Here is a 25,469-nt window from a genome sequence, read left to right as displayed (position 1 = left end):
TCTGAACTTGGAATATTCCTGTTCGCGGGTTTTGGCCACTGACCCTCAACCTGATTGTTCTGTTCTGCGTTGTGTACTATTCTAATAATTTGAAGTTTGCTGGAATAACCATTTTAACTCTACTACGTATATATACAGTATGGATTTATAATTTTTTATAGAAGTCTGCTGGGTTAGTATAATGTAAATCCACGTGATATACTGACCCTTTTAGTTTCACTTTCTTATTATAAGAATTCATTCATTCTATCATTGAATCTCTTTTCGTGAATGCAATGTTACAATTGTTATTGGTTTGTCTATCTTGGTGGGCTCATTGTTGACAACATTTAGAAGTTCGGTATGCACCTTGATGTTCTGCGGTAGTGCACACTGTTTAGGACAAACTGTAATTTCAGCGTCTTGCTTGTGTTCTCACGCATCTGCTTTCGTATTACATTGAAGATCAGATAATCTTTGTGAGGCTCTGCAGCGTCAACTAAAATTGAAAATGAGCAACAAGGTAAGAATAGTACAAAAAATATATATCATTAATAATAACCAGATAAATGTTTACTTTGAATAATTTTTCGAACCAGCACTTATTAAAGTAGACCTATGTATTTCTCTTTCCAAGGTAAACTATCTGCCACCTGCAGATGCACCCCAAGGTAAGCTAAATGACTATGCATGTGACACCTTCACAATCGTACCTTATTAATGCAAAGAGGGAATCCAGAAACACTTGGAGGATAGTGGAAGTTGATAAAAGTGTTTCTTTACTGTTTCAGCACGTAGCCTTCCACAGGAATTTACAGATGGATTTTATATCCTATTTAAAAATGGGTGGCCAATGTGGTGATACTGATGGTTTGTTGGCACAGGTGGTTTGTTTACATAGCAGGTTATAATGACTGAAGTAGCAGGTTAGGAGAATTAACGTGGCAGCGGTGGCGGACTTACCATTACATGCTGACCAAATCTGACGCGCGCGTGCGCATGCATGCGCTTTTTTGTACCCCCACACCAGACACGATCAGGACACGCAGGTTGAAATATCAAAACAAACTCTAAACCAATTATATTAATTTGGGGACAGGTCAAAAAGCATTAAACATTTATGGCAATTTAGCTAGCTAGCTTGCTGTTGCTAGCTAATTTGTCCTGGGATATAAACATTGGGTTGTTATTTTACTTGAAATGCACAAGGTCCTCTACTCCGACGTCAACTCTCCTCCTTCCTCAGGAATTCTTTTTTTACTTCTTTGGACTTTATATGGAGGTTGGCAACCAACTTTGCATTACTACAACTGACTGGAGCGTAGACGTCAGTTCATCTTTCAATCACCCATTTGGGTATATGCTCCTAAACACCAACGAGGAGATGGGAGAGGCCGGAATTGCAGCTTGTTGAGCGTCACAAATATAACCTATTTCTATTTTAGCGCCTGGCCACGCAGACGCTCGCGTGCAGTGTGGGTGCAATGATTGAATAACATGTTTGTGTACATTTATTTTGCAACACTCGTGCACATGACGCGAGCGTTGTGGTCAGCATGTTAGGCAACTGCCTCAGGCTTCACATCATCAAGGGGCCTCATGAGCTGGGAATATTTAAAATATATTTTTTAAACAAATGTCAGAATTTACTTTTCGTAGCAGGTTAGGAGAATTAACGTAGAAGGTTAGGAATATTAGGTTAAGGTTAGGGTTAGCTAAAATAAAAAAATGACAAAAGCTGGATCCCTTTTAGCCATGACCGTGCTGCAGGCCCGTGCATTGTTTCACACGATATGATTGCAAACGTGACTTTCATTGAAAATCAAATTTTGACAGAAAAAATTACAGAAATGAACGCATTTCTTTAGTTAAAAGAAAGGTGTCGCTGATAATACTGCCATCATCGCCGAGGCAGAGGGCACGATGGAGACGAGCCCAGACACAGGGTAATTCCACTGTAAAAAATGTACGAAATTCAGAGCTTTCTTATATCTCTCAGATATCGAACAGACACTTCTAAAAACATACTTACATTTAACTTCATTTTTTACTTCTGTTTCTATGGGATAAAAGCCATGTGATTTTTTTTTCCTTTGTGACCAAAACATAACGTCCTATTTTTAGCTGATATAGAAAAGAATACACTTGCAGCATATCAAACTGGGATAATGTTTTATGTTACACTGGCTAAATCTGATTAAGACATGGGAAGCTAAAAAGGCTAGGTAGCTTCCTATGTTTTTAGCCAGGCTGCCAGCTAAGCTAGTTACTATCAAAGGAAGGTGACTCTTCCTTGTTTTCATAAAATGAAAAGAAAAATACTAAACTTTGCTTTCGCCCCCATGTGAATGGGAGTTGGACCGGTGAGCATATCATGTTAGCAAAAGGTGTCCACTACTTCAAAAAATCCCACTCCACCCACATACACGCATGCACATAGATCAACGGAGTGGAGCTTATAGTAACCCTAACCATTTTCCTAACCTTAACCTCATTCTCCTACCTGCCACGTTAATTATCCTAACCTGCCACATTCATTCTGCTAACCTGCTACTTTAGTTATCCTTTCTGGCTATATAAACAAACCACCGGTGCTGTCAAACCATCAATATCACCACACCAGCCATCTTGTTAGGTATAAAAGGCCCCTCCATCTTCTTCAATGAGGTTCAATGGCGGTTGGCATCCGATATGTTGCATTATCGCCACGTACAAGACTGGAGTACTACTCCCTTATACTTCGCTTGAAATAAATAAACAAATACCCTACCATCTAACACTACACTTACAGTGGGGGAAAAAAGTATTTGATCCCCTGCTGATTTTGTACATTTGCCCACTGACAAAGAAAGGATCAGTCTATAATTGTAATGGTAGGTTTATTTGAACAGTGAGAGACTGAATAACAACAAAAATATCCAGAAATCCGCATGTCAAAAATATTATAAATTGATTTGCATTTTAATGATGGAAATAAGTATTTGACCCCCTCTCAATCAGAAAGATTTCTGGCTCCCAGGTGTCTTTTATACAGGTAACGAGCTAAGATTAGGAGCACGCTCCTAACCGCAGCTTGTTACCTGTAAAAAAGACACCTGTCCACAGAAGCAATCAATCAGATTCCAAACTCTCCACCATGGCCAAGACCAAAGAGCTATCCAAGGATGTCAAGGCCAAGATTGTAGACCTACACAAGGCTGGAATGGACTACAAGACCATCACCAAGCAGCTTGGTGAGAAGGTGACAACATTTGGTGCGATTATTCACAAATGGAAAAAACACAAAAGAACTGTCAATATCCCTCGGCCTGGGGCTCCATGCAAGATCTCACCTCGTGGAGTTGCAATGATCATGAGAACGATGAGGAATCAGCCCAGAACTACACGGGAGGATCTTGTCAATGATCAAGGCAGCTGGGACCATAGTCACCAAGAAAACAATTGTTAACACACTACGCCGTGAAGGACTGAAATCCTGCAGCGCCCGCAAGGTCCCCCTGCTCAAGAATGCATATACATGCCCATCTGAAGTTTGCAAATGAACATCTGAATGACTCATAGGACAACTGGTGAAAGTGTTGTGGTCAGATGAGACCAAAATGGAGCTCTTTGACATCAACTCAACTCGCCGTGTTTGGAGGAGGAGGAGGAGGAATGCTGCTTATGACCCCAAGAACACCATCTCCACCGTCAAACATGGAGGTGGAAACAGTATGCTTTGGGGGTGTTTTTCTGCTAAGGGGACAGGACAACTTCACCGCATCAAAGGGACGATGGACGGGGCCATGTACCGTCAAATCTTGGGTGAGAACCTCCTTCCCTCAGCCAGGGCATTGAAAATGGGTCGTGGATGGCTATTCCAGCATGACAATGACCCAAAACACACGGCCAAGGCAACAAAGGAGTGGTTCAAGAACAAGCAAATTAAGGTTCTGGAGTGGCCTAGCCAGTCTCCAGACCTTAATCCCATAGAAAATCTGTGGAGGGAGCTGAAGGTTCGAGTTGCCAAACGTCAGCCTCAACCTTAATGACTTGGAGAAGATCTGCAAAGAGGAGTGGGACAAAATCCCTCCTGAGATGTGTGCAAACCTGGTGGCCAACTACAAGAAACGTCTGACCTCTGATTGCCAACAAGGGCTTTGCCACCAAGTACTAAGTCATGTTTTGCAGAGGGGTCAAATACTTATTTCCCTCATTAAAATGCAAATCATTTTATAACATTTTTGACATGCGTTTTTCTGGATTTTTTTGTAATTATTCTGTCTCTCACTGTTCAAATAAACCTACTATTAAAATTATAGACTGATCATTTCTTTGTAAGTGGGCAAACATACAAAATCAGCAGGGGATCAAATACTGGGGGAAAGAGAGGTTACTCCCATAGTCGCGTCCAGAGATAACGGAGGGAGCTCAGTTTTGTTCCCCCCAAGATACAGCAAGACCCCGAAGCCCAGAAGACAGTATCCTGGAGGAGACCTATTATTTTCTTTTAGTTTGTTATTTAAATAAACACCTTTGAAACCGAGCTAATCCAAATATGTCGGTGTCTGATCTGTGTAAACATCTTGACCAAACCCCCTGGTCTGCCACAAGTGGTGGAGAATGCGGGCAAGTCGGATAACGTGGTCAGATCAGGGTTGACGTTTACGCATCATCAGCATGGACGATTTGATATCTCAGTTCATCTGGGACCAACAAGCACAACAGGCGGTTCAGGAACGAATGCTGGAGGAACAACGGCTACAAAATGTCTGCATCATTTAATCAAGCTAAAGGAAGACGACGACATTGAAACTAGAGGTCGACCGATTATGATTTTTCAACGCTGATACCGATTATTGGAGGCCCAAAAAAGCCGATACCGATTAATCGGCCGCTTTATTATTATGATATTATTTGTGTGTGTGTGTGTGTGTGTGTGTGTGTATGTATATATATACACACACACACACACACACACACACATACATACATACATACATACATACATACATACACACACACAGCTCTGAAGTGACAACGATACTGAAGAGTCTGCTTAGGAGAATAATAAAAATAGAGTTTAAGTTACCTGTGATGAATGCTGAAAACAAAAACTGTAATTTCTATATGCAGGAAATCCTATTTTAATAATGGGCATGGTAAGAATTGACTACCAAAGTGCAAGTCACAATTCCCATGACACCTTCTAGCAAAATCCAAAAAGCGGTTCCTTCATTTATTCCATAGGATATTTTTAGATTAACTTAAAATAAGGTCTGTGTTTGGTTTAGGCTTACACCACCTTACCAATTTTATAACTGTGTAGATATCCATAGGATATAACTCTGATCAATATAAGCGAAGATACATTTTTTTGTAGAGTGGATTTATGAAAATATGTTGACAAACGTTACCTAGTGAGATTTACACGGGTATCAAAACGCCGAGGCGGTTTAAGCACAAAACACAGACCTTATTTGAAGTAGATCAAGACATTCTCTATGGAAGACATAAACGGTAAAATAACGAAGGAACCCCTTTCAAGTTCAGCCGCAAGTTATTACAGGAATTATGACGCGTCGACTATTTCTCTCTAAACCATATATCTTTGACTATTACGAGCCTGCTGCTGCCTACCACCGCTCAGTCAGACTGCTCTATCAAATATCAAATCATAGACTTAACTATAATATAATAAACCTTAGTTTCCGGATTTGACCATATTAATGATCTATCATCTCGAAAACATTCTTTCAGTGACATACGGAACCGTTCCGTATTTTATCTAAAGGATGGCATCCATAAGTCTAAATATTCCTGTTACGTCGCACAACCTACAATGTTATTTCATAGTTCTGTAAAATTCTGGCAAATTAGTTCACAACGAGCCAGATTCTGTATACCCTGATTCTGTGTGCAACGAACGCAAGAGAACTGACACAATTTCACCTGGTTAATATTGCCTGCTAACCTGGATTTCTTTTAGCTAAATATGCAGGTTTAAAAATATATACTTTGTGTATTGATTTTAAGAAAGGCATTGATGTTTATGGTTAGGTACAGTCGTGCAACGATTGTGTTTTTTTCGCAAATGCGCTTTTGTTAAATCATCCCCCGTTTGGTGAAGTCGGCTGTCTTTGTTAGGAAGAAATAGTCTTCACAGTTCGCAACAAGCCAGGCGGCCCAAACTGCTGCATATATCCTGACTCTGTTTGCAAGAGAAGTGACACATTTTCCCTAGTTAAAAGAAATTCATGTTAGCAGTCAATATTAACTAAATATGCAGGTTTATATACTTGTGTATTGATTTTAAGAAAGACATTGATGTTTATGGTTAGGTACACGTCGGAGCAAAGACAGTCCTTTTTCGCGAATGCGCACCACATCGATTATATGCAAAGCAGGACAGGCTAGATAAACTAGTAATAACAACCATGTGTAGTTAACTAGTGTTTTTGATTGATTGTTTTTTTTTATATATAAGATAAGTTTAATGCTAGCTAGCAACTTACCTTGGCAACGTAAAGCAGGTGGTTAGAGCGTTGGGCTAGTTAACGTAAGGTTGTGTCCCCAAGCTGACAAGGTAAAAATCTGTCGTTCTGCCCCTGAACAAGGCAGTTAACCCACCGTTCCTAGGCCGTCATTGAAAATAAGAATGTGTTCTTAACTGACTTGCCTAGTTAAATAAAGGTTACTTTTTTTTTTTTTATAAATAAATTAAAAAATAAAAATAATAATAAAAAAATTATATATATATAATAATTAAAAAAAAAAATAATAATATATATATAATAATTTAAAATTTTTAAAAAAATAATATATATAGAATAATAAAAAATTATAAAAAATTATATATATATATATTTTTAATAATAATAATAATAAATAAATTATTATATAATAATTTTTAAAAAACAATAAAAGAAAAAATTATAAAAATCGGCAAATCGGTGGCCAAAAATACCGATTACCGATTGTTATGAGAATGTGAAAATCGGCCCTAATTAAATCGGCCATTCCGATTAATCGGTCAACCTCTAATTGAAACATATCTCTGCACGTTTAAACAGACAGCGCTACGGGAAGGATGGCCAAGGCTGAAGTGGGCAAGTCTGCTCTCCCCGTTCCTCTCTGGGAACGCCCAAAATGCGTATTGGGACCTTAGCAACGAACAGGCGGCTAACTACGACGGTCTCAAACGGGAGATACTCAGCCAGTACGGGTACAGCCTGGCCCATCGGACCCAACTGTTCCACGACTGGAGGTCGTGTTGGTGCCTAAACCGGACGGTAGCCTGCGCTTCTGTTACGATTTTGACGCCTACCCAATGCCGAGGGTGGACGAGCTCATTGACCGATTGGGAAAGGCCTGGTACATCAGCACCCTCGACCTGACCAAAGGATATTGGCAGGTACTGTTGGCAGCTTCCTCCCGGAAGAAGACGGCGTTTTCGACACCGGACGGATTATATCAGTACCAGATGCTACCATTCAGTCTCCATGGAGCCCTGCCCACGTTCCAGTGCCTGATGGACAAAGTACTTAGACCTCACCAACATTACGCAGCGGCCTATTTGGATGATATCATCATCCACAGCCAAGGTTGGGAAGATCACCTGACGCGCCTGCAGGCGGTGCTGGACGCACTCAGGCAAGCCGGGTTGACAGCAAACCCAAAGAAATGCAAACTAGGGTTCGAGGAGGTGGAGTACCTGGGGCATTTGATCAGACAGGGGAATCTCAAGCCCCAGGAGAGGAAGGTCCACGTGGTACATGACTGGCCCATTCCACGCATCAAGACACAGGTCAAGTCCTTCCTGGGACTGGCGGGATACTACAGCCAATTTATCCCCAGCTTTGCGGCTATAGCCTCCCCCTTACTGATCTAACCGGGGACCGGCTCCCGAAAACAGTGAATTGGACGGGCTAAATTCTCTGCTCCATCCGATGCTCGTAACGCTCGATTTCCAGGTGCCGATGTTGGTCAAGATGGACGCATGCAACACGGCACTAGGGGCCGTCCTGTCCCAGGTACACGATGGGGAGGAGCTTCCCATCATGTACATAAGCCGAAAGCTGATACCCAGAAAGAAAAAGTACCCTTGTCGAGAAAGATTGTCTAGCGGTGAAGTGGAAGCTAGACATTCTCAAGTATTACCTGTTGGGTACCCACTTCACCCTGGTCACAGACACAATCGATCAGGTCACCAGGTGGTTCTTGTACCTTCAACGCTTCACTTTTTCTGTTGTACACAGCTCAGGGGCGAAGCATGGAAACTTGGATGCCCTATCTAGAAGGGAGACATATGTTGCACTGACGACAGCCCCCTCCCTGACAGAGCTAAGACCTATTCTTTTCGTTTGTTATTTAAATAAACACCCTTGAAACCGTGCTAATCCAACTCTGTCCGTGTCTGATCTGTGTAAATGTCTTGACCAAACCCCCTGGTCTACCACAACACATACCACTACTTTACCCAATGCTACACATTCCTTTGTCTCATGCCCTTCTGCACACTTCTCACACCTAGGAACCTCCCTCCTACACACTGCTGCCACATGCCCATAAGCTTGACACCTGTAACAACAACATGTATTCGGTACAAAAGCACTTACAGGATAACTTATATATCCTAGCATCACTTTGTCGGGCAGAGACTCGACATTAAAATTCAAAAGAACAGACAATGACTAGGGATGCACAATATATTGGTAAGCATATCGGAATCGGACAATATTATCTAAAAATGCCAACATCAGCCCGATGTCTAGTTTAACGGCAATGTGCAAAACTGATGTCAAAGCTGATGTGCATACCTATATAACGTAGGTAGATGACGTAATGACGCCACGAAAAATACAGCGCCACACAGGAAGGCAGAAAAATACTAAGCACACACTTCCAACAACTAAACAAGTTCAAGTCGAGCAGTCATTTGAAAGAGTAAGAACATTTCAGCGAGACAACTCAAAGGCGAAATCCATTAACGCCGAGATAATGGAATTCATTGCCCTTGACAATCAACCGTTCTCTGTCATGGATGATGTTGGCTTTCGCCGACTGGTCGACTACCTCGAGTCCCAGTACACACTACCAAGTAGGTGCTAGTTTTCAGATGTTGCCCTACCGGAGTTACACAGTATTGTTGAAATGCACATCCATGAGCTACTTCCTATGGGCGTCACTGCTATTAGCTTCACGACTGACATTTAGATCAGCGATGTCAGCCCCATGAGCGTGTTGAGTCTGACAGCACAGTGGGTCAACGAGGATTTCGTACTGAGGAAAGCCGTATTGCATGCTCAAGAATGTGCTGGTTCTCATACCGCTGCTTCCATTTCAATGGCATTTGAGAACATGTTTGAAACATGAACACACTCCTAGCTCCATTCGAACAACTGACTCAAGAAATAAGCTCATCAACTGCGTCTGCAGCAGACGTGATACCCTCTGTCATGGCATTGAAACGCTTTCTCGACAAAACTGCTGACACAGAACGTGGGGTTAAAACTTGCAAACGTACTCTACAAGAGGATGTGAAAAAGCGATTCGGTGGCATTCTCTCTGAGCCTCTTTACTGTGTCACCACCATGCTTGATGCTAGGTACAAGGACCGCTACTTCGATGCAGACAAGAAACAGGGTTTACGTGAAATGTTAGACACAGCTGGACAAGATGGAAACAGACACAGTAATAGTGCGCACCGAGGAAGAGAGGCCACAGACAGACAGAACTGAAACTTTACTGCTTGACATGTATGATGAAATCTTGGTTGAGACTGAGCAAATGAACAATGAAACAGTACATCAAATAAGTGAAATAAATAGGTTTTGATTATGTTTTACTGGTAATGGGACTTACGTAAATGCCAACAAAATTACTTTTTGGTCAGTGTGTGTGTGTGTGTGTGTGTGTGTGTGTGTGTGTGTGTGGTGTGTTCCAACTATTTAACTGTACTAGAATGCTTAAGGCCGCAAACATTTTAAATATCGGTATCGTTTTTTGGGGGCAAGGAAAATATCGGTATCAGGCAAAAATGTAATATCGGTGCATCCCTAAAAATGACTCTTCTGTTAAACCACTCTCACGAGCCTGTCTTCGTCTCACCAAACAACGAGCATCACTAACACCACTGCTACCCCAGTAATCACTCCTTTCAATGGCGCCCTTTTCTTGAGAGCGAAACATTTCAAATACTTGCCCCATTCATTTAATGCAGAGCGCCTTCTCCCTCTGACAGAAACACAAACAATTATCACAAGACCACCTCTGGTTACCCTAACCGATTCCACAGTAACCAACTCTGTTTTCACCCACCTTGAAACCACAAATGGATCAGCCAAAAGGCAAGGGTCCACTTTTTCCAAAAACTTCACTCCTACTGTCAGAGTCATCTTTATCCTGACCCTCGATGCAAGCCTCGGACACCGAGAACGTCACCACACCTACCACCTCTGATACTTTGCCCTCATTCACTTCCATTTCTCCTCCTGTCTTCAGCTCACTCTGGTTAAACTTTCTACCATTATTCTTTAACAAACCATCTCCCTTTTTCCGAATTTTTTTAAAATCGACTCAAGCTCACCATCTTCCTACCTCTCTTAAACCCTGACTACACCGCTCGCGTCACATGCGCGAGCATTGCAAAATAAATCTTGAAATCTGTTATTCAATTATTGCACCCACACTGCCTTGCGCCAACGAGCATCTGTTGCCAAGGGCTAAAATAGAAGTCAGTTCTATTTCTGACTTAGATCGCGCTGCAAGTCCTGCCTCTCCCATCTCCTCATTGGTTTATAGATGCAGGTACCCACATGCCATCTCCTCATTGGTTATACCCACGTGGGTGACTGAAATATGAACGAGGTCGGTGGCAGTAGTGCACCTAATTTATGAAAGTTGCCAATCGCAATATAAAGTCAAGAGAAGAAAAAGCCTAGAAGGAGGAGAGATGACTAGAAACGATTCAGTTGACCGCTTTATGTGTGGATTAATTGTCGGAGTAGAGGACCATGTGCATTTCGGGTAAAATAACAACTCAATGTTTATATCCCGCTACAAATTAGCTAGCAACAGCAAGCTAGCAACAGCAAGTTCCGTGTTACGGAACCCAAACCGGCTGCGCGCGTGCGCCATCGTGCATACATTTATTTTGTCCCCCCACACCAAATGCGATCACAACACGCAGGTTAAAATACCAAAACAAAGTCTGAACCAATTACATTAATTTGGGGACAGGTCGAAAAGCGTTAAATGTTTATGGCAATTTAGCTAGCTTGCACTTGCTAGCTAATTTGGCCTATTTAGCTAGCTTGCTGTTGCTAACTAATTTGCCCACTATTCCAGAAGAGACTAGTCAGCCCTCCCCAGTTGCTGCAACACTTGAAGGTACAGTGACCATGTAGAGGATATATTTTCACACTTTATTTAGGCTCTGCATTGTCATTAAAGCTCCAACCAGTAAGATTTCCTGCTGTTTAATGGTCACTTCAATTAATGATACATTCCAGATGATGTATTGTAACTTTTTCTCTTGCAAACCAAGTGGTCCACAGATTCCGGATTACTAACTATTGTTTTTAGATGCGACTAATGAGGCTACTGATGAGACTACTAACGACAACACTGTATTTCACAACCTCTCAAGAGCAGATGGAAACCATCCCACATCCCCCAAGAATGTTGAACATGAAAGCAAAACTAAAGAGGTAGGTTACAGGCTACAGCTAATGATTAACATTTTCTAAGAGGTGCTGTGGATGTTAGTTGTTGGAGTTATGTCATTAATCGTTTTTCCATAGGTAATAAAGTCTTTGACAATGTGCCTTCACATTGGAATTTGACATAGGAAAACATGTAGAATGTTCTGGACCAATAAAGTCTCAACATCTCCTTTCTAGAAAAATAGGACTACTGCTCCAGAGATAACCAACCAGCCCCGCCCAGCTGCAGCACAAACACCTGCAGGTATCTAAAGTGATTAATAGGGACACTTTATTTGGGCTATGCATTGTCATCCAATACCTGCTAAATGCTGCATTTTCTTGTCATTGTCATTCAGTGCTCACTCACTGCTGTTTTTTTCTATTGATTTTTAGATGCTGTTAACGATGCTGACGAACGTCCTCCAGGTCCCAAAAACTCTGTGAATACAAGGCAACCTAAACAGGTTGGCATGAAGGCTACAGCTATGACCATTTTCTTCTAGGCATTCTGTTGATGTTTGATAACTAATAGAGTTCCTCATAACTCATAGACATTAGAAATCACATTGAATGACATATAACAGTCTGCTTATGGCGATTATGTTGGACTTTTGAAATGAATATTTCCCCCAACAATTAACACAGGGTCTTTTCTATTATTTTTTCAAAGGAAACTAAACTTTTCTTTCTGTTGCAGCAGGACTATCAAACAAGTAAGTACTGTTGTAAATGTAACATTAATATAATATGTTGCAGAACAAATCGGTGTCATAGGGCCTTTTGAAACGGTTATCTACTGTCAAGCAGGGTGTTCCCTTCAAGGTAATCAATATCCATGAAACCATGTTAAAAGTGGTTATCATGGAATAGGCTGAGGGTTCATCCACTGACGTGAATACTTGTGGGTTGATCAGAGTGAGCAGGGCTTAAAGATCTGACAATCCTCTCTAGTTTACCTCAGACATTTCCTGTATCTCTATAGGGTCGACGATGGACAAATTCTTCACTGTTATGACTGGGAATACTCTGGGGTCTCATAAGGAATTAATTAATCGTCTCGCTGCCAAAAGACACTTAACTGAAGTGACGTCACTAGAGGAGAGTGATGTCATCCTGGCATTCTGTCCCATTGTCTCTCGTGCTGGGACTGATGTTGAAGCAGCACTGCAGCAGATTCCAGGTAATCAATATCCATGAAGAACATTGTCAAAACGTTAATGATTCATTAATCAGGTATGTTTACGTGATTATTGTTACTGTTATCCCCTCTCTCTTGACAGCTGGTAAACCAGCCATTCTGGTAGTGCTGCATCACACCTTCAACTCAGACTACACTGTACCTGACAGTAGCAGACTAGTGACCAGAGAGGATGTAATACTCACAGTGGACTGTCTCTTCCATGAGAGCAAAGGACTACTGGAGTGTCCTCGCAATAAAGAAGCAATTAGAAAGATTCTGGACAGGCCAGAAATACAGCCAAAGGTAGTTTCTTATTCTTGTCAGTAAACAACTTACTATTAAATACAATACACATTCAAAAACAGAGATCTGACACCAAAAACATTTTATTATTAAATGTGCTATTGTAAAAGCAATGCCTTCATTGTGGAGGATGGAAAATCTGTGTGGGTGGGGTTCAGACTTTTGGGACTATTCCATAGGTTACATTATGCAGAGCAAGCTAAATGAAGAAGGAAAGCAAATAGGAGTTGACGATGTACTGTGAAAACATGTCCTTTTTGTCTTTGTTTGTTTTTTACAGAACAAAGATCAGTGGGCCAGACTGGTATGTCCATTTTTTGTAAATTACACATTTCTAAATAACATACTGTATTGACCCATTTTAATATAACTTTCTTTGAGAAATGTGTTCTGTATGTTCATGATTCCTAAAATGTTTGTCCTGAAAGTGAAACTAATATACAGATGTAGGCCTAGATAAGTAGTGCAGATATAAAACTCAACTTATTTGGCATCTTTCTAATACATGATTTTCTTATCTTTCTCCAGAGGAAGATTCTCTGGATCTGCGGTGTTATTGGTGTAGGCTGGGGCATTTACACTTCTTATAGAAGGATTAGAGAAATATCCTTAACTTTTTGCAATAAAACGTTTCCAATTTATACATAAATCTACGTTAATTAAACAGCTGTAGGGGGAGTGCCAGTTGTATTTCACATCAGATATCAATTTTCCAATGTGATAACCTTGAAAAAAATTAAAGGAACATAGAGGACCAGCGAATTGCTTTGTCATCTTTCCCACCAACACCAACACAAATTATAAAATGAAATAAAATCTTATGTCACATGCGCCGAATACAACAGGTGTAAACCTTACAGTGAAATGCATACTTAAAAGCCCTCAATCAACACTGCAGTAAAAAAAAAAGGGGGGGAAGTGTTACGTAAAAGAGATACAGTTGAAGTCAGAAGTTTACATACACTTAGGTTGGAGTCATTAAAACTCATTTTTCAACCACTCCACAAATTTCTTGTTAACAAACTATCGTTTTTGCAAGTCGGTTAGTACATCTACTTTGTGCATGACACAAGTCATTTTTACAACAATAAGCTGACTGTGCATTTAAACAGCTTGGAAAATTCCAGAAAACGATGTCATGGCTTTAGAAGCTTCTGATAGGCTAATTGACATCATTTGAGTCAATTGGAGGTGTACCTGTGGATGTTTCAAGGCCTACCTTCAAACTCAATGCCTCTTTGCTTGACGTCATGGGAAAATCAGCTAAGATCTCAGAAAAAAAATTGTAGACCTCCACAAGTCTGATTCATCTTTGGGAGCAATTTCCAAACGCCTGAAGGTACCACGTTCATCTGTACAAACAATAGTACACAAGTATATACACCACGGAACCACGCAGCCGTCATACCGCTCAGAAAGGAGACGCGTTCTGTCTCCTAGAGATGAACGTACTTTGGTGTGAAAAGTGAAAATCAATCCCAGAACAACAGCAAAGGACCTTGTGAAGATGTTGGAGGTAACTGGTGCAAAAGTATCTATATCCACAGTAAAACGAGTCCTATATCCACATAACCTAGCCATAATGACCATCGTTATGTTTGGAGGAAAAAGGGGGAGGCTTGCAAGCCGGAGAACACCATCCCAACCGTGAAGCATGGGGGTGGCAGCATCATGTTGTGGGGGTGCTTTTCTGCAGGAGGGACTGGTGCACTTTACAAAATAGATGGCATCATGAGGGAGGAAAATTATATAGCTATATTGATGCAACATCAAGACATCAGTCAGGAAGTTAAAGCTTGGTCGCAAATAGGTCTTCCAAACGGACAATGACCCCAAGCATACTTCCTTCAAAGTTGTGGCAAAATGGCTTAAGGACAACAAAGTCAAGGTATTGGAGTGGCCATCCAAGCCCTGACCTCAATCCTATAGAAAATGTGTGGGCAGAACTGAAAAAGTGTGTGCTAGCAAGGAGGCCTACAAACCTGACTCAGTTACACCAGCTCTGTCAGGAGGAATGGGCCAAAGTTCACCCAACTTATTGTGGGAAGCTTGTGGAAGGCTACCCGAAACGTTTGACCCAAGTTAAACAATTTAACCTGTTGGGGCTACAGGTTAGCAATGAACCCCGAGCCGGGATTGCTAACAAGGCTGGAAATTCAAAACATCAAAAATCTAATAATTTCAATTTCTCAAACAATCAACTATTTTACACAATTTAAATGATAAACATCTCCTTAATCTAACCACATTGTTCGATTTTCAAAGAGGCTTTACGGCAAAAGCATAAAGTTAGATTATGTTAGGACAGTACATAGCCACAAAAGTACAAACATCCATTTTCAATTCAAGGTCAGGCGTCACCAAAAGCAGAAACCAGCTTGAATTATGCACTAACTTTTGTCAATCTCCATCAGATGACACTCCTAGGACATTATGTTATACAATACATGCATTTTTTGTTCCATCAAGTTCATATTTATATCCAAAAACAGCATTTTACAGTAGCGTGAAATTCAGATTTTTTCTTCTCTGAAATGCTTCCGGTGAACATAACAAAATTACTATTCGAAAACATTGGTAAATTATAATATTGTCATTCAAAGAATAATATATTATCATCTCGTAATTGCTACCGAATGGCCAGATCTCAAAATAACTTTACTGGGAAATCACATTTTGCAATAAACGGGGTGCTATGCTAAGAACAACAGGCTATGCTATACAGTTAGCATCATCTAAAATCGATAATAACATTGTAAATATCCCCTTACCTTTGATTATCTCCATCAGAAGGCAGGCATCCCAGGTCCGGAAGGCATCCCAGGTCCGGAACAAATGTGGTTTCTTTTGACAAAGTTCATAATTTATGTCCAAATAACACCAAGTACTTAGCGTTCATTATGCTCCCACAAAACGTGGTGGGGAAACTGTAAAATCACGCCGAAAAGCTAAAAAACCTAGTAAATAATCTATTTATGTTCGTTCAAACATGTCAAATGTTGTTTAGCATTAATCTTTTGGTCCATTTTTAACGTTAAACATCAGTAATATTTTCACACAACCTATCCTATGTCTAGATAAACAATGAAGACAAAACTCACGTTTCTCAGATTTATGCGCAGGCGCAAAAAAATGAAGTGATGATATGTCAACTTCCTTGGATTCTAATTTGCTCTCTGTTTATCATAGACGCTTCAAACAACTTTATAAAGATCGTTGACATCTAGTGGAAGCCGTAGGTGTTGCGAAATGAATCCTTTCTCACTATGGTATCTATAAAACAATGACACTAAATAGTACAGTCACAAAATTCACATTTTTTTTGGATCTATTTTTCACAGGTTTTTGCCTGCAATATGAGTTTTGTTATACTTACAGACACCATTCAAACTGTTTTAGAAAATTCAGAGTGTTTTCTATCCGAATGTGTTAATAATATGCATATCCTAGCTTCTGAGTTGGTGTAGGAGGCAGTTAAAAATGGGCACATATTTTTTTCAAAATGTCTCAATACTGCCCCCGAGCCCCAACATTAAAGGCAATGCTACCAAATACACTGGGAATGTGATGAAAGAAATAAAAGCTGAAATAAATAATTCTCAACTATTATTCGGACTTTTCACATTCTTAAAATAAACTGGTGATCCTAACATACCTAAGACGGGGAATTGTTACTAGGATTAAATGTCAGGAATTGTGAAAAACTGAGTTTAAATGTATTTGGCTAAGGTGTATGTAAACTTCCGATTTCAACTGTACATGTAGGTAGAGTTAAAGTGATTGACTATGCATAGAGAGTAGCAGCAGCGTAAAAGATGGGGGGTGGTTGGACAATGCAAATAGTCTGGGTAGCCATTTGATGAGCTGTTCAGGAGTCTTATGGCTTGGGGGTAGAAGCTGTTAAGAAGCCTTTTGAATCTAGACTTGGCGCTCCGGTGCCGCTTGCCGTGCTGTAGCAGAGAGAACAGTCTATGACTAGGGTGGCTGTAGTCTGACAATTTTTAGGGCCTTCCTCTGACATGCCTAGTATAGAGGTCCTGGATGGCAGGAAGCTTGGCCCCAGAGAAGTACTGGGCCGTACGCACTACCCTCTGTTGTGCCTTGCGGCCTCCATAATTCTTAAATTAAATTAAGAAGTTTGGAACCACCAAGGCTCTTCCTAGAGCTGGCCAAAGGGCCAAACTGAGCAATCAGGGGAGAAGGGCCTTGGTCAGGGAGGTGACCAAGAACCTGACGGTCACTCTGACAGAGCTCTAAAGTTCCTCTGTGGAGATGGAAGAAACTTCCAGAAGGACAACCATATCTGCAGCACTCCACCAACCAGGTGTAACAGTGGAAAGGTGTTGGGACTGTTTTTGGGACAGCTTTATTTAGGCTCTAACAGTTTATGGGCACCATGTTTTACCTTTATAGTCCAATGAATGTATTGTTTAGTGTTGTGTAGTGGCTTTGCTGGCATGCATCTAAAACATATTTTTTGAGTTTGCCCCACCAAGATTTACATGCTTAAATAGCCACTGTTGAGTTGTCTAGTGCTATTCAACTGGTAACTTTCCATGGCTGTCTTGTGTTCCTCTTCTCACGGCGCACAAAGGAGTTATTTGGTACTGGCTCCTTATCTCTTTGGGAACCAGAGGCCTAGCTCAAGGTTGAAATCTTCTTGCAGCTAAATAGGCTTTTAGGAACTCATCAGTCCCCTCTCTTAGACATATAGTCTGTGAGAACTTGTGTACAATGCTTCAAGGAAGTGGAGCCAAGTATCCATTATCTCTCATGTAAGCTTGACACCCATTTAGGAGAAGCAAGCAGCTCTTTGTGTAAGAAGAAGTATATAATGACTGTGTCCGACTCTAACTTTGAGTTTCCTCTCTGATTTATCCTGAGTGTGATCTCCCTTGCAATTGCTTGAATAAACTCTTATTAACTGGATAATGAGCTCTGCATGCTCCTTGAAATGAGATTTCCTCAACAATGTTTACTATGTTACGTCTAGTCTATGAGACCAGGTTAATTTGCTCTACTAAGTTGAGTGTGGCACTGGTGGCACCTTTCCATCCTTCCCTGCTCCTTCAGTAATCAAGGTATTGGCCTAGTCCTACAAGCTAGCTACCTTGCTTTGTTTTGTGGTTGTGTCCATTGTGTGGCTCTCACTAACTCTATTGTATCAAATAAAATAAAAATGTTATTGGTCACATACACATATTTAGCAGATGTTATTGTGGGTGTAGCGAAACGCTTGTGTTCCTAGCTTCAACAGTGCAGTAGTATCTAACAATACAGAAAAATCTAAAGGTAAAAGAAAATAAGAAATATACAAATATTAGATTGAGCAATGTTGGAGTGGCATTGACTAAAATTCTGTAGAATAGAATACAGTATATACATGAGATGAGTAAAGCAGTATGTAAACATTATTTAAGTGACTAGTGTTTCATTATTAAAGTGGTCAGTGATTCCAAGTCTATGTATATGGGGCAGGGTTGCGTAACCTGCTCCATCACTAGCCGATGCCGGTTAGCGATGGCTATTTAACAGTCGGATGGCCTTGAGACAGAAGCTGTTTTTCAGTCTCTCAGTCCCAGCTTTGATGCACCTGTACTGACCTCACCTTCTGGATGATAGTGTTTCCCAACTCCAGTTCTCAAGTATCCCCAACATTTTTGGTGAAGCCCCGGACAAACTCACTTGATTCAACTCATTGAGGGCTTAATGATCAGTTGAGTCAGGTGTGCTTGTCCGGGGAAACAAGAATGTGTACTGTTGGGGGTACTGCAGGACAGGAGTAGGGCTGTTGGGGGTACTGCAGGACAGGAGTAGGGCTGTTGGGGGGTACTGCAGGACTGGAGTAGGGCTGTTGGGGGTACTGCAGGACAGGAGTAGGGCTGTTGGGGGTACTGCAGGACAGGAGTAGGGCTGTTGGGGGTACTGCAGGACAGGAGTAGGGCTGTTGGGGTACTGCAGGACTGGAGTAGGGCTGTTGGGGGTACTGCAGGACTGGAGTAGGGCTGTTGGGGGTACTGGAGGACTGGAGTTGGGCTGACCTTATCCTGACTCCGTCTGTTTGTGCCATCCTGCCAATTCCTTGTCACTCATGGTGATGCCAACGGTTTGGCTTGACAATGACAGCAATGGAGTTGGCAAGAGCACACATCTGGGACCAGGCTACAGACACCTAGCCAACTCACACTGCATTACAAACACACACATTAACTGCACTACGCCCCAGCCCTCTTGGCCCTCATCACAGTGGACTACCACCTGGCTATCTTCATCACTGTGATGCTGGCCAGGAAACTGGTGTGGACCAGAGTGTCAGAGGTACTACACCTTCTATATATATCTCTCTCGCTATGGGCCAGGAGACTCGTTATTACATTTGAAAGGACAAAAAAAGCTATTACATTATGGACTACTCAATAATGGAGCTAAGATTGTCCACTCCTGATTAAGTATATCCAGTCATCAGTCTTTTACATCTTGTTTAAATGCCAGTAGATTACCTAATGACATATACACTGAGTATACCAAACAATATTGAGTTGCACCCCCCTCCTGACACCTTTCGCCCTCAGAACAGCCTTAATTCGTCGGGGTATGGCCTCTACAAGGTGTCGAAAATATTCCACAGGGATGCTGGCCCATGTTGACTCCAATGCTTCCCACAGTTGTGTTGAGTTGGCTGGTGCACCATTCTTGATACACACAGGAAACTGTTGAGTGTGAAAACCCCAGAAGAGTTGCAGTTCTTGACACAAACCGGTGCGCCTGGCACCTACTACCATACCCCGTTCAAAGGTACTTTATTTAAAAAATATATTTATTTAAACTTTAACTTCTTCAGGATCGGTGGCTCCCCACGAGACGGTTGAGCTAACGTAGGCTAATGCGATTAGCATGAGGTTGTAAGTAACAAGAACATTTCCCAGGACATAGACATATCTGAAATTGGCAGAAAGCTTAAATTCTTGTTCATCTAACGGCACTGTCCAATTTATAGTAGCTATTACAGTGAAAGAATACCATGCTGTTGTTTGAGGAGAGTGCACAGCTTTGAACTTGAAACATTATTAATAAACAAATTAGGCACATTTGGCCAGTCTTGATACAAAATCTTGAACAGAAATGCAATGGTTCATTAGATCAGTCTAAAACGTTGCACAACCACTGCTGCCATCTAGTGGCAAATTTAAATTGCACTTTTACCAGATCTAATGTGTTATATTCTCCGACATTCCTTTCACATTACCACAAACTTCAAAGTGTTTCCTTTAAAATGGTACCAAGAATATGCATATCCTTGCTTCAGGGTCTGAGCTACAGGCAGTTAGATTTGGGTGTCTTTTTAGGCGATCCTTAAGCGTTAACTAGGCAAGTCAGTTAAGAACAAATTCTTATATACAATGAATGCCTACCCTGGCCAAACCCTCCCCTAACCCAGACGAGGCTAGGGTCTGTAGTGACGCCTCTAGCACTGAGATGCAGTGCCTTAGACCGCTGCGCCACTCTGTAGCATAAAGATGCACTATGCAGAAATCTTTCTGCCATTTCCTGGTTGCTAAAATGTACCATCTAAACCGCTGTTAAATATATTTTGCATAACCAAAAATATTGTACTTTCAGCTGTTTGAAGCTGGTTTACAAAACCAAAAGTAAAAGACGCAAAAACCGAAACTGAAACACGGGAAGCATAGAAATAACATTTTATGTGAATTTAGTTGGTTCGCCGAAAAAAGTGACATACACTACATGGCCAAAAGTATGTGGACAACCCTTCAAAATTAGTGGATTTGGCTATTTCAGCCACACCCGTTGTTGACATATGTATAAAATCGAGCACACAGCCATGCAATCTCCATAGACAAACAATGGCACTAGAATGGCCTTACTGAAGAGCTCATTGACTTAACATGGCACCGTCATAGGATGCCACCTTTGAAACAAGTCAGTTTGTGAAATTTCTGCACGTCTAGAGCTGCCCCAATCAACTGTAAGTGCTGTTATTGTGAAGTGGAAACAACGGCTCAGCCGCGAAGTGGTAAGCCACACAAGCTCACAGAGCGGCACCGCCGAAGTGCTGAAGCGTGTAGCGTGTAAAAATTGTCTCTCCTCAGTTGCAACATTCACTACAGAGTTCCAAACTGCCTCTGGAAGCAACATCAGGACAAGAACTGTTCGTCGGGAGCGTCATGAAATGGGTTTCCATGGCCGAGCAGCTGCACACAAGCCTAAGATAACCATGGGCAATGCCAAGCGTCGGCTGGAGTGGTGTAAAGCTCACAGCCATTGGACTCTGGAGCAGTGGAAAGACGTTCTCTGGAGTGATGAATCACGCTTCACCATCTGGTAGTCTGACAGACTAATCTGGGTTTTAGGCGGATGCCAGGAGAACACTACCTGCCTGAATGCATAGTGCCAACTGTAAAATTTGGTGGAGGAGAATTAATGGTCTGGGGCTGTTTTTCATGGTTCGGGCTAGGCCACTTAGTGATGTAAAGTACTTAAGTAGTACTTTCAAGTATTTTTACTTAAGTAGTTTACTTTATTTATATTTGACATTTACTTTACTACATTCCTAAAGAAAATGATGTACTTTCTACTCCATACATTTCCCCTGACAGCCAAATGTACTCGTTACATTTTGAATGCTTAGCAGGACAGGAAAATGGTCTAATTCACACACTTATCAAGAGAACATTCCTGGTCATCCCTACTGCCTCTAATCTGGCAAACTCAAACACATGCTTCGTTTGTAAATGACGTCTGAGTGTTGGAGTGTGCCCTTGGCTATCTGTAAATAAAAAAAATAAGATCATGGTGCCGTTTGGTTTGCTTAATATAAGGAATTTGAATTGATTTATACTTTTACTTTTGATACTTAATATATTTGAGCAATTACATTTACTTTGATACTTAAGTATATTTAAAACCAAATACTTTTAGACTTTGACTCATGTAGGATTTTACTGGGGGACATTCACTTTTACTTGAGTCATTTTCTATTAATGCAACTAAAAGTACACAAGTATGACAATTGGTACTTTTTTCACCACTGCACTTATTTCCAGTGAAGGGAAATCTTAACACTACAACATACAATGACATTCTAGACGATTCTGTGCAACCAACTTTGTGGCAACAGTTTGGGGAAGGCCCTTTCCTGTTTCAGCATGACAATGCCCCTCTGCACAAAGCAAGGTCCATACAGAAATGGTTTGTCGAGATCTGTGTGGGAGAACTTGACTGGCCTGCACAAAGCCCTGACCTCAACTCCATCAAACACCTTTGGGATGAAATGGAACACCGACTGCGAGCCAGGTTTAATCCCTCAACATTAGTCCCCGTGCTCACTAATGCTCGTGGCTAAATGTAAGCAAGTTCCAACATCTAGTGGAAGCCTTCTTAGAAGAGTGGAGGCTGTTATAGCAGCAAAGGGGGGACCAACTCCATATTAATGCCCATGATTTTGGAATGAGATGTTCGACGAGCAGGTCTCCACATACTTTTGGTAATGTAGTGTATTTCAGCTCTAAATCTTTTGTCTTGCCCATTCACCATCTGAAGGATTAAAAATAATTATTTAACCTGTTTCCTCCCATTCATCTACACTGATTGAAGTAGTTTAACAAGTGACGTCAATAAGGGATAATAGCTGTCACCTGGATTCACCTAGTGAGTCTATGTCATGGAAAGAGCAGGTGTTTTAAAAAAGTTAATTTCCATATGACAAAAGTTTGCCAAAGAGAGGTAAACTATCGCTTCAACCCAGGTACCAACAAGGAGCTTCACTGCAGTAAAAACACTGGCCAGACTCCAGCCTGGCATTGCCTGGACTTAGAACCAGTCCTGCAGGTCTCTAAATTCTCTGTCTACAATGATCCCTGGTGCTCTCTAAGTAATGATCTCCCACACAGTGACTCTGTCAATGATTGTTCCTTGGCCAGTGGGTGCATAATGGGTAATCCCATACACACACTGACAGTTTGGCACACTCTCAAAGAAATACCAATCCCAGGTAGCCATTTCCAAGAATACGAAATCGCTGACATGGTGGAATAATACTGGCAACATAATGTAATATATACTGAAATGGACTGGATTTATGTCTCTTTCATCTGAGAGTGGAGGACTGCCGTACCCGAGTTGGAGATATGGCCCCAGTAAGGAGAGTCAAACTCATATTCAGCCTTCAGAATCTGCTCAAAGAGCTTGGAGTCATTCTCGTCATAGAATGGAGGGCATCCACACAAACTGTGTTGGGGCAAGAGTACAGAGGCATCCTGTGAGATGTGACATGTTTGAATTATTTTGTAAAAAATTAATCCCATCATTCTCCTTTTTTTTATGAAATCACTGATCTGACATGAGTTTACTGGTGAGTTTACTGGTGTAAGCCATGAAATGTACACCTTGCTTTGACCCTATCCAATTGTGTTATACAGTACCAGTCAAAAGTTTGGACACACCTACTCATTTTTCTTTATTTTTACAATTTTCTACATTGTAGAATAATCCAAACCCAATGTTGCAATTGACTGGTTGGTATCGCTGCTTGGATTCAAGTGACACTGACAGAAGATTGACTAGGGGTATTTAATTGCCACTGGTTTAGACCTGCTGACACTTTGGCTAAAATGTCTGCTGACTACTGTAGTCTTACTGCAACATTTATGGACTACTGTAGTTTTACCTCCCTAATGTTTCTCTTTATCCAAATGTTGCAATTGACTGGTTGGCATCTCTGCTTGGATTCAAACTTCCTGCTACAAACGGTTGAGATATGAAGGAGGTTATTGCACTGATGTGTATTTTTATTTTATTGACAGGCCAGGGGTGATCCATAGATTAGGGCGGGGTGATAAATAATTGCCTACTTGACATCCTGCTCTGCAACATAACTGAAAACAACCCCCAACTAAGCAAAAGAAAAATAAGCTACAGGGTAAATATAATGAAATATGTAGGCTTACATTTAACTTATGCTACTGTGGGCTACTGCTTATTATTGTAGTTGACGAAAGTGAACGTTTTAGATTGCTCCATATTTCCAAATGGTTTATGTAATTAAGTAAATAAAAAATGTTCTTATTACATAAAACAGAGGCATATATTTGAAGTTGATATATACCGTGCTTGATACTCTCAACACAAAGAAGCGATTCTGGAGAGGATGTTGCACAGAGGTCCAAGGTGAGAGAACACTTGTGTTTCTGGGAAAGAGACCAGATGACATTAACATCATAGTTTTATGTACAATGTGATCAGATGTAATACATGATACAGTATAAGTACTACTCTAATAAACGTTCTTTATCTCTGTAGAGGTGAAATTCTTCACTGTAACAACTGCGAATACTGGGACGTCTCATGAGGACTTTACAGGGTGTCTTACTACAGGAAGAGGTTTAACTGAAGTGACGAAGGAAGAGAATGATGTCATCCTGGCTTTCTGTTCCATCATCTCTCGTGCTGGGACTGATATTGAAGTAGCACTGCAGCAGATTCCAGGATATCAATATGAATGCTTGTCCTAGATTTAAGGAGCTGATACTTAAAGAGCAATTGAACGATCTGAACCCAATAGTAGGGATTGATCAGATTTTTCACTCCTTTCAAACCACATGTACTGCAACCTACACTCCTTACAAACCACATGTACTGCACTCCTTACCCCAAAAATTCTGTACCTAAGTAGATTGTAATTATCTGTTTTCCTGAATGATTTCTTGTTCTTGTCTGTCCCCATCTCTTGACAGCTGGTAAACCTGTCATTCTGGTAGTGCTGCATCACACCTTCGACTCAGACTACACTGTACCTGACAGTAGCAGACTAGTGACCAGAGAGGATGTAATACTCACAGTGGACTGTCTCTTTCATGAGAGCCAGGAACTATAGGAGTGTCATTGCATTGAAAAGTAGTCAAAAAGATTCTGAAGAGGTATAACATGCAACCAAAGGTAAGCCATTTCACTTGTATTCCACATGATGGCGATAGAGTTGAATACTGGTGGATACTTATTGTTGACACAAGAGATACATTCTCATTGCTTTCCATACAAACATTCACATATGTTACCCTCTTTGCAGAAGAATCTGCTGCTCAGCTCCTGTGCCTGTTGGTGTTGCTGTTCCACTGACAATGATATAAACACTCGCCTTGTGAATCAAGATGACTGATACTGGATTATACACCAGTGGAGGTCAGTGCCTTTTATGAGGAGGGAGGAGTTTTTTTTGCAATGAGCAATGCCTTATTTCTATTACAGCATATTCCATTCATATTCCATTCACCCAGCTCAATGTAACGTCGATAGGTTTAGGC

At 41.1% G+C, this 25,469-nt stretch overlaps 1 protein-coding gene across 18 annotated transcripts; it reads left to right on the top strand.

Moving 5' to 3' along the window:
- On the top strand, positions 1-25,068 carry LOC106607838 (uncharacterized). 18 transcript variants are annotated; one of them, XM_014205245.2, is made up of 12 exons: positions 1-172; positions 450-502; positions 617-650; positions 11,308-11,349; positions 11,545-11,669; positions 11,862-11,928; positions 12,060-12,130; positions 12,337-12,379; positions 12,649-12,846; positions 12,947-13,149; positions 13,430-13,453; positions 13,678-13,911. In XM_014205245.2, the coding sequence occupies exons 2-12, from the start codon at positions 491-493 to the stop codon at positions 13,795-13,797; spliced, it is 939 nt and encodes a 312-aa protein (XP_014060720.1). In that variant the 5' UTR covers positions 1-172; positions 450-490; the 3' UTR covers positions 13,798-13,911. The 18 variants fall into 18 exon arrangements, with proteins under 18 accessions (XP_014060720.1, XP_014060719.1, XP_014060729.1 ...); XM_014205244.2 differs by having other exon boundaries at positions 8-172; positions 445-502; XM_045720868.1 differs by having other exon boundaries at positions 22-172; positions 11,614-11,669.
- Positions 25,069-25,469: the final 401 nt, after the last annotated feature.

Source organism: Salmo salar, chromosome ssa06 (assembly GCF_905237065.1).
Source record: "Salmo salar chromosome ssa06, Ssal_v3.1, whole genome shotgun sequence".
Lineage (NCBI taxonomy): Eukaryota > Metazoa > Chordata > Actinopteri > Salmoniformes > Salmonidae > Salmo > Salmo salar.
The sequence above is the reverse complement of the archived record's forward strand: the minus strand, read 5'-3'. Positions and strand labels throughout refer to the sequence as shown.

Coding starts and splice junctions, on each gene's coding strand:
- LOC106607838 (XM_014205245.2), top strand. Junction 651..11,307: donor ACCTGCAGATGCACCCCAAG/GTAAGCTAAATG, acceptor CCACTATTCCAG/AAGAGACTAGTCAGCCCTCC. Junction 11,670..11,861: donor ATGAAAGCAAAACTAAAGAG/GTAGGTTACAGG, acceptor TCTCCTTTCTAG/AAAAATAGGACTACTGCTCC.